Raw genomic sequence first — 9,055 nt, 5'->3', positions numbered from 1 at the left:
GAGAAGAAATATTTAAATTTTAACTTTTAAATAAAAGAGAAAGTGCTATAATATTGTTATAGGTTAGATGTGTTTTTAGTCACCCTCTTGATTGCTCGAGGTGTAGTCAAAATGTCAGTCTTCAGATGGTTCACCTTGATTAGAAAAGGTTAAAACAAAATTTACTAAAATATTGGGATTAAAAAAAAAAATATTAATTTAAAAACTCAAAATTAAAATATTTTTAGCTTATAGTTATTTTAAAAGATAGAGGCCGTGGGTCAAAAAGATTAAAAAAAAAACAAAACTATAATATGGGTGAAAGTTGAAAAACGCGTATTAGCCTATTTTATATCATTCATTTCATTTTTTGGGTTTTGTGGATCTCTCCTAATTCCTGGGTCCATATACCACTCTTCTAACGCTGTTTCTTTGTCGTTTTCAAACCACTTTTTCTTGTTTTCATATTCAACTAAAAATGTGAAATGAAAGGTCAATTTTATAAATTGTTTTATATTTTCAATAACAGTTTCACGATAAATATTTTAATTTAAAATAATGACATGATTACATGCATATGAATAAAGAAAGAAAAGAAAATGACAAAGTTATACTTTAGTTTTTTTTTTTTACCAAACGCGTGAACCAGGAGTGGCCTACTTCAAAGTGTTCATTTCATTATATAGATCTGTGCTCCTTTCCTCCCTCTTTCTACACATTAATTGCATTCCTCTCTTTGATTATCAATATCAACCCTTCTTCATCGTTCTCTTTCACTGATGGCCAAGTTTGAGTCAGTTCCATTTGCTGTTGCTTCAAACCTCATTCACAGGTTAGCTTCCCCATGTTTTCTTGAATTTTAACACAATTTATCGTATATTTCGATTCTTACTCTGAGTTAAGTTTAACTGCGTTTGTTAACTCATAAATTAGTACCAAAGACACTGTTAATCATGTGTTTCTTTAATTCTTTCATATAAATTGTTTAGTTTCCAATTTAGTTTGTATTTTATTTTATTTTATTTTTCTAATCTCAGTTCTTAACACAGTTTGATGTGTGTGTGTTTAAATTTATTTAATGTTTGGCATATGAAGTTTATTTTGTTGTATTGTTTTATAGTGTTTTTGTCTTTTCACCTTTAATGCAATAAAAGCTTGTATTTATTACAAAAAAAATTTGATATTTCTTGTTTTTTAATTTTTATTTAAGAAATTTATTTTATGCTTTCTTTTATCTTTTTTATTAAGTACCTATGTCTTGTCATAGCTTTTATTTGTCCTTATTTTATTTTTTGAGTTTTAACCATTCACCCTTTTATTTTTTCTCAAGTTTCTAACTTTTTATTTTTAAAATAATTAGCATTTTAAATTTTGTTCACCGATTGATTATTTTGTAATTTTTACTTTTCTACTAAATTATAATTTAACTGAAATCAAAGTAAATCATAATTATATTAAATTTTAGCAAAAATTTTGATTAGATTTATTAATTAAAATTTTAGAATCATTATTTTTGTCTATTTTATTAAGAGTAAATTACAATCTTCTGTCTTAAAATTACACTATATTACCCTCAATTCTATTTTAAAATTAAATAATATTCTCTCATAAAAATAAAATTTGTATCAAATTTTAATACATTTTAAGGTTTTTGTAAAGCATTGTTAAACACTTGTATGTCCTAATTTTATTTTATTTTAAAATTTTTTATCTATAGTCTGATTTCATCGGTTGCGTAAACGAAATTTAACACAACCAAATTTAACAACCTGAATAATTGGTTGTGTAAACGAAAATTATGGGTATGTTTATTATAATATTATTCTAGGAGAGTTTTAAAGCGATACTGTTACTAAATATTATTGGTAAAATATTTTCTTAGATAAAATATTAAAATTTATTTTTAAAAAATTTAAATAATATCAGCTATATGAAATAACAGTATTAGACAACATTTTAAAATGCATTATTATATTATCTAATAATAAATTTTTATATATAATTTATGAGTGTGAATTTTAAGAACGTTTTTAAGAAAAATTTCAAATGACTGTACTTTTAAAAATTGTTTCTATTTTTTACTATGCCAGGTGTTTTTATTATATTAATTATGTATTTTAATTCATTATTAAATTAAATTTTGAAAATTTTTAATTAAATTTTAATTTGAAATTTATTTATTTACCTGATATAATAAAAATTTTCTTATTAATAAATATAATATTTAAATTTTTTAATTTTATAAATTTGTTAAATTTTCAAAATAGTTGTGTAATATATATTTATTATTATTTAGTAAAGGATATTTTAATTTAATAATATCGTGCAACATACAGTAATATTATGGTGTGTCAATTAATATTTAAATCTGAAAGAGAAAGGTTTTAATACGACACCTATTAATAAAACTTTCATTGTGTATTTAATTATTATAATAAATATTCGTCATATATAAAATTTGGTGACATACTAATATTTTGAGTCTACTGTAATTTTAATTTAGATTATTTTATATATAAAACTAAGAAAACTATATTTATTTTATATATATTTCATTGATAGGTCGACAAAATGTTTGACGTAAATGTTCTAAAAATCAAATAAAAAAATTTGATATCTTATATAATTTAAATGAATTAAACTTGTAAAGATAGATGTGTGGTCCAGTTAAGAAAAAAATAATATAACATATTTATATTTGTTTTTACACACTGCATTTCTCACTTTCAATATCAGTATCAACCCTTCATCATTCTCTTTCACTGATGGCTGAGTTTGAGGCAGTGCCATTTGCTGTTGTTGCATCAAATCTTATTTACAGGTTAGCTTCCCCAGATTTTCTTGAATTTGGACAAGAGTATGGTGTGAAGGAAGAGTTAGAAGAGCTTAAGAACACTGTTGAATCCATCAATGATAAGCTTCTTGATGCCGACGATAAACAAGATCAAAACGGTGGTGTGCGAGTTTGGATCAGAAAGTTCAAAAAAGTACTTCATCATGCAGATGACTTTTTAGATGACCTCGCTATGGAATTCAGGAGAGACAAATTGGGTGCAGCAGAAGGAAAAGAAGTAAACAAGATACTTCTTTCCATTTCATCTTCAAATCAAATTCCTCTATACAATGAAATGCCTGACAAGATTAAAGAAATACGAGAAAGTTTTAATGATGTAGTAAAAGAATTGAAGGATTTGAATTTAAGCCCAAGATCAGGGGTAGTTAAGCAGACTAACCGTGAATGGAGGGAAACATGTTCTTTTGTGTTAGAATCAGATATCATTGGAAGAGATGAGAGTAAAAAAGAGATTATTAGTCTGTTGAGACAACCACATGAAAAGCAAAGAGTTTCTGTGATTGCTATTGTTGGCCTCGGTGGCTTGGGGAAGACAACGCTTGCTCAGTTGGTGTATAATGACTTGGAAGTGCAGAATGTTTTTGAAAAGAAAATGTGGGTGTGTGTCTCTGATAACTTTGATGTGAAAACTATTCTGAAGAAAATATTAGAATCAGTTACTCGTCGCCCGACAGCAGATGGGTCGTCATTAGACTACTTGCAAGAAGAACTTCGTGAAAAAATAAGTGGTAAGAAATATTTATTGGTCCTGGACGACACTTGGAATGAGAGATCTGACAAATGGGCTGAACTGAAAAAGTACTTGATGTGTGGCGCTCAAGATAGCAAGATTTTAGTGACAACTCGAAGTAAAAAGGTAGCAAATGCAATGACCGCTACCACTTCCTATCTTTTGAAAGGTTTGACTGACGAGGAATCTTGGAGTTTGTTGAAGAACATTGCATTTGAGGGTGATTCTGAAGGAGTAAATCAAAATCTAGAATCAATGGGGAAAGAAATAGCTAAAAATTGTAAAGGGCTCCCATTGGCAGTTAAAACGCTGGGAGGCCTGTTACGAGAACAAACTGAAGAAAGAGAATGGGAGAACGTTTTACGCGGTGGCGTCTGGAAATCATGTGAAGAGCAAGATAGTATGATGCCAATTCTAAAAGTCAGTTACCACAACTTGTCGCCAGAAATGAGACAATGTTTTGCTTACTGCTCTTTATATCCCAAGGATTCAAGAATTCCAAAGAATGAGTTGATTCAGTTATGGATGGCACAGGGTTACCTTGAATGTTTAGCTGAAAAACACCGCATGGACATGGAAGATATTGGTAGCCAATTTGTAAAGACGTTTTTGATGAACTCATTTTTTCAAGACGCTGAAAGTGATGAATACGGCGAGATCATTAAATTCAGAATGCATGATTTAATGCATGATCTTGCAATGCTTGTTGCTGGCAATGATTGCTGTTACTTGGATAGTAAGGCGGAAAAGGTTGAAGGTAGTCCCATGCACGTATCTTTGGAATCTGGGGCCATTCATTTATTGAATTCATTAGATAAAAGCCGGCTGCGAACTTTGATTTTGCCGTATTATCGCAATTTTGATGAGGAGGAAGTGCCTGTTGCCAATTTCAAATACTTGCACGTCTTGAAGATTTCAACTCATTATTTTAGCAAATCGTCTGATTCAATTGAAGGATTGAAGCATTTAAGATATCTTGAAATTGTTGGTTATTTCCCCTTAAATGGGATACCTGGGTTGGGAAGATTATACTCCTTGCAATTCTTATCAGCCTTTGTTGCTGTGAGTCGTGGCACACTAAATGAATTGAAAGACTTAAACCAACTGAGGGGAGAATTAAGAATTGAGAGTCTCGATTGGGTGAGTGACGTGGCTCTGGAATCACAGGATGTAAATTTAAAAGAAAAAAAATTCCTTAAATCATTGACTCTAGATTGGTATCATGAACGTGAAGATGAATGGCCAAATAACTACCTCCATATCCGTAACTGTGACAGCTTACAGTTATTAGAAAACCTTCAGCCCCACAGCAATCTTAAGCAATTGGGGGTGAGATCTTACCGAGGCGTGCATTTCCCAAACTGGCTTTCTCTCCTCAAAAATGTTGTTCACATCTCTCTCTCTTCACTTCATAATTGCCGCTGTCTCCCATCGATGGAACGTCTCCCGTTTCTGAAGTCACTTGATATAAGTTTTCTTCATGAATTGGAATACATATCTCTTTACGAAGATTTTGCAGTAACCTTCTTCCCCTCCTTGGAGAGCCTTGTATTATTAAGTTGTTCTAAGCTAAGGGGATGGCGGAGCAGGCTGGGAGATGATATCAATGATTCACATAATCTCTCCTTACCTCTTTCATTTACTAATCTTTCTCAACTAGGTGTCTCTTTCTGTTCAAAGTTGATTTGCATGCCTACTTTTCCAAAAGTCAAGGTTTTAGAATGGGGTCAACTTAGTGCTGCGGAGCCATTAATAGCAACATTAAACACAACATGTTCAGCTGACTCATCTTCCTCCGCTGCTCCTCTTTCCATGCTCAAAGAACTTACGATTTCTGATCCTTCCAAGTTACCAAAGGGTTGGATGCAAACTCTGATTTCTCTCGAGTCTCTTCAAGTTGAATGGCATGAAAGTGAAACGCTAAAGGAATTTGAAACTGGGTTTAAGGGCGGCACCGACTGCCTTCCTTCTCTGCGAAAAATCAGCATACAGTGGTGTGGAATAAAGGCTTTGCCAGATTGGATTTGCAACCTCTCATCGCTTCAACATATCGAAGTCTCATGCTGCCAAAAATTGGCGTCGCTGCCCGAAGGGATGAGTGGTCTTACCAACTTAAAGATCTTTGAGGTCATCAATTGTTCCCTCTTACTTGAAGAATGCCGAACACAGACAAGTGCTGTTAGTCGCCAAATCGCACACATCCCACAAATTATCCTTCGTGAAAAGTGATGATAAAGGTACTCATCTGATTCTGATGCGTATTTAAGTTATTTCTCATAATCAAGTGAAAAATTGCATGCTATTAGCAAAAAAAAAAAAAAAAGAAAAGTCTAGTAGGAAAGACACTGATGGGTATTAGATACATTGACTTTTCATTCAAGAAATCAGTTTTACTTAATTATTCACATTTTTCTTGTTTTTTTTTTTCTTATCTTTTATTCAAAGCACAACTACTATTTACAATAGTTCAAATGCTGTTTGTCTTAGTCACTCAACCTAAGAAGGATAGTCTACAACTCCTTGAAAATGTCAAAATGCAACACACTTAACCAATTTCAAAAGCAAGAATCTAACCCCAAGACTTATGATCTTAAATTTATAGTGCTGCTCTTCAAATTGAAGTTTAACCTCATTGTTAACTAGTGCAATAAAAGTTGATAGTAAAAAATTGAATTACTAAATAACATTAATTTTAATTAAAGAATAAGATCCTAAATATTTACATAACAGCACCAAGTTTTTTCGTACAGTTTATAAATTATTGAAAAGAGTGCTATAGTAAATGTAAGTCTAGAAATACACCTAGGTATTGAACCCTTTGATATATACATCAACGCATTTAATTCAATCAAACCCAATTTCATTAGGATTCATCCGTGTCTCAATCTAATAGCATTTCCTGTGATAAAACCATTGAAAAGAAATAAATTTTATCAGGGTGCATTATTATACTATAAATTCAGTTTCTGTAATAAACAAAAATTGTGCATCAACAAATATTAATTGTCTTTTGAAATAGAGAATCTCAAAATTTATAAACATCAACAAAAGTACTGTCCTCTAGATAGGATCAAAAGCAAAGATCAAAACATCACTGCACTCTATAAAATTCATATTTTATATAAATTCATTTAGAAATAACGGCTCCTGAAATTTTCAAAGACAATATTCATTACTTATGATGCAAAGATTTTCAACTCTGAGAAAATGCTTAGAACTATGTAAGGTTACACGTAAAAGTTCCCATGGATCAACAATCAAATTCCACACTATAGACCTGAGGACTATAATATGCACCTTACTATCCTTAAATATCAAGTTTCCTCCCGATAGAACTAGTTACTTGACGTAGAATGTCTAATGATGGGGAGCCTAACAATTCAGTAGCTTTATAACCACAAATTTTCATGTCTTTTGTTAAATATGTGTAATCATATTAATAACCCAAGTTTATCTTTTTAGTTATATTAATTAATTAACTGAATATTTTCTGTAATTATGGCTACTATCAATATAAATATATGCTCTGTTGTGTAGTTAAAAGTTAAAACACAGATTTTATCAATGCTCTTTCATTTTTTCTTCTCTCTCAACACATATGTAATTATCATAAACTTTTTAAACATGTTATTTTTATTAAAAAAACACACAAAAAATGGATAACTTTCCAAACAATTATTGACTACCAATGAGAGTGTTGTTGACGATCACAAAACTCAACAGATAGTATTAAAGAGAACTAAAACAGAGAACAAAAGAAATGAGAAAATACTACTGGTCAAGGAAAAGTTCTATAGGCCCCAATATATAAGCTGAAAGTTCAAGAGGACATAAAATTGGCTAACGTGAGGCTTACTATTTCATCAAATCTATTTTCTCAATGTAAGTAACTTTTCCACCCCATACACTCATCACACACCTTTCTTAATTCCAATGGAGACTTAGATTTAGGTGTATGAGATTGAGAATACATTCGTAAGACTTCCTTGACTCAGTCTGCTCATCTGCTTTTGTGTTTTTGAGTTTGAGAACCTTGTCTAAATTGTGTGTTAATAGTAACAAAAATTTCTAAAATAAAGACAAGTTATCAACTCCAAAAGAAACCAATTGTTTGATGGACCATCAGATAAAAAGTTATCCTGTAGAAATTTTTAAAAAACAAATATGTTGCAAGGTAAATTGTTTAGGATTAATATTTTTGGATGTCCATTATGCATCAAGTTACATCACATCACAGTGCTTTCCCAAATAATATATAGCCTAGTTCTGATCTGCTACTACATGCATCCCATTCCATGAGAACATGCACATTTTGCATTTCCTAGTCAACCTAGTCAATTTCGCTTCCAGTATTAAAATGATAACACCATTATTTGTCACCTCTTGCACACATAAATTGGTACTAATGTATGCTATTATGGGTCTATGCATGAACCTTCCCAAATAAACCACAAATGCTGGAAAGGGAATAGGTAATATCATCATAATCCTTCTCATGGTTGAATACTTACTAACAATGCGAGGAAAAAATCAGAAGCTAAAGAAATAAAAGGTGATCCCATGGCATGGATCTCACTCTTGTTTTGTACAAGAATCGTAAAGAAATAAGTGAAATGCAATCAACTCTTCTTTAACAAAAATGCTTCACACTGGCCTTTCTTGCCTTCTGCTCCTTATATAATGTGTTCCTAGCAGTCTTTCCTATCTTCATTCTTATCTCTCTCAATAACTCTCTCTTCATTCTCTGCTTTGTTTTGTGGTTTAAAGGTGAGTCAGATTCCTGAAGATTTCTTAAGCAGAACATGAGTGAGTTTGCAAAGGAAAGGGATGCGGAGCAGTTTCATAGCCCAAGGACTAGTTGCCCCTTTTACAAACATCATTTGTTTATGTTATTTTCCTAAGACGACCATTTTTGTGTTCATTTTTTAAGAGTAATTTTAGATTATTTTCATTGAGGTGTTCTGTTTCTGTTTGTATGTCATCCAAGAAAGAAGCTAAGGTCTCATGTGGAGTCATTTTATTGTTACTGACCCAACATAGTAAATTTGTTATCATGGTTTATGTAATTGGAACCTTCAATTTATTTATTTTTTCAAGTTATCTACTTTTAATTGTTAAATCCTAAGGCTTTTCATATTGGCCAAGGTTATGATTTTTAGTGTTCCCAAAATTATTAACTATTTTTATGGTTATTTTATTTAATGTACGTTAAATATATTTTATTAAACACTTTAAATTGTGGATTGAATTATTTTATAATTTTGAAAAAATAAATATTTTATTTTTAATTCAAAAAATTAATTTTAACTTCTGCACACACGTTAGAAAGATCAATTTATTTTAACATGTCAAGATTAAAAAAAATTCATAAAATTGAAGTGCATTAATTTAGGTGTTTTGTGTTATTTTTTAATTAAATTAAAATTTTATTTTAATATCTTGCACCATAAAAATTTGCATTGAAGGTAAGCAGCCATTAATGAGATATAATT

The 9,055-nt window shown here is 30.6% G+C and overlaps 1 protein-coding gene across 1 annotated transcript; it reads left to right on the top strand.

The window, feature by feature from the left end:
* Positions 1-690: 690 nt before the first annotated feature.
* LOC113851408 (putative disease resistance protein RGA1) lies at positions 691-8,717 on the top strand. The gene is made up of 3 exons (XM_027481873.1): positions 691-811; positions 2,801-5,800; positions 8,331-8,717. Exons 1-2 carry the CDS (start codon positions 759-761, stop codon positions 5,790-5,792), a joined length of 3,045 nt encoding a protein of 1,014 aa, XP_027337674.1. The 5' UTR covers positions 691-758; the 3' UTR covers positions 5,793-5,800; positions 8,331-8,717.
* The last annotated feature ends 338 nt before the right edge of the window (positions 8,718-9,055 follow it).

The sequence above is a fragment of the Abrus precatorius genome, unplaced genomic scaffold (assembly GCF_003935025.1).
Source record: "Abrus precatorius isolate BTA unplaced genomic scaffold, Abrus_2018 Scaffold9, whole genome shotgun sequence".
NCBI lineage: Eukaryota > Viridiplantae > Streptophyta > Magnoliopsida > Fabales > Fabaceae > Abrus > Abrus precatorius.
This window is presented reverse-complemented; position numbering and strand designations above follow the sequence as displayed.

Bases quoted from the DNA above. Each gene is read 5' to 3' on its own strand.
- LOC113851408 (XM_027481873.1), top strand. From the start codon at position 759: ATGGCCAAGTTTGAGTCAGTTCCATTTGCTGTTGCTTCAAACCTCATT. The intron at 812-2,800 runs GTTAGCTTCCCC...TCTTATTTACAG, and splicing joins GCTTCAAACCTCATTCACAG to GTTAGCTTCCCCAGATTTTC.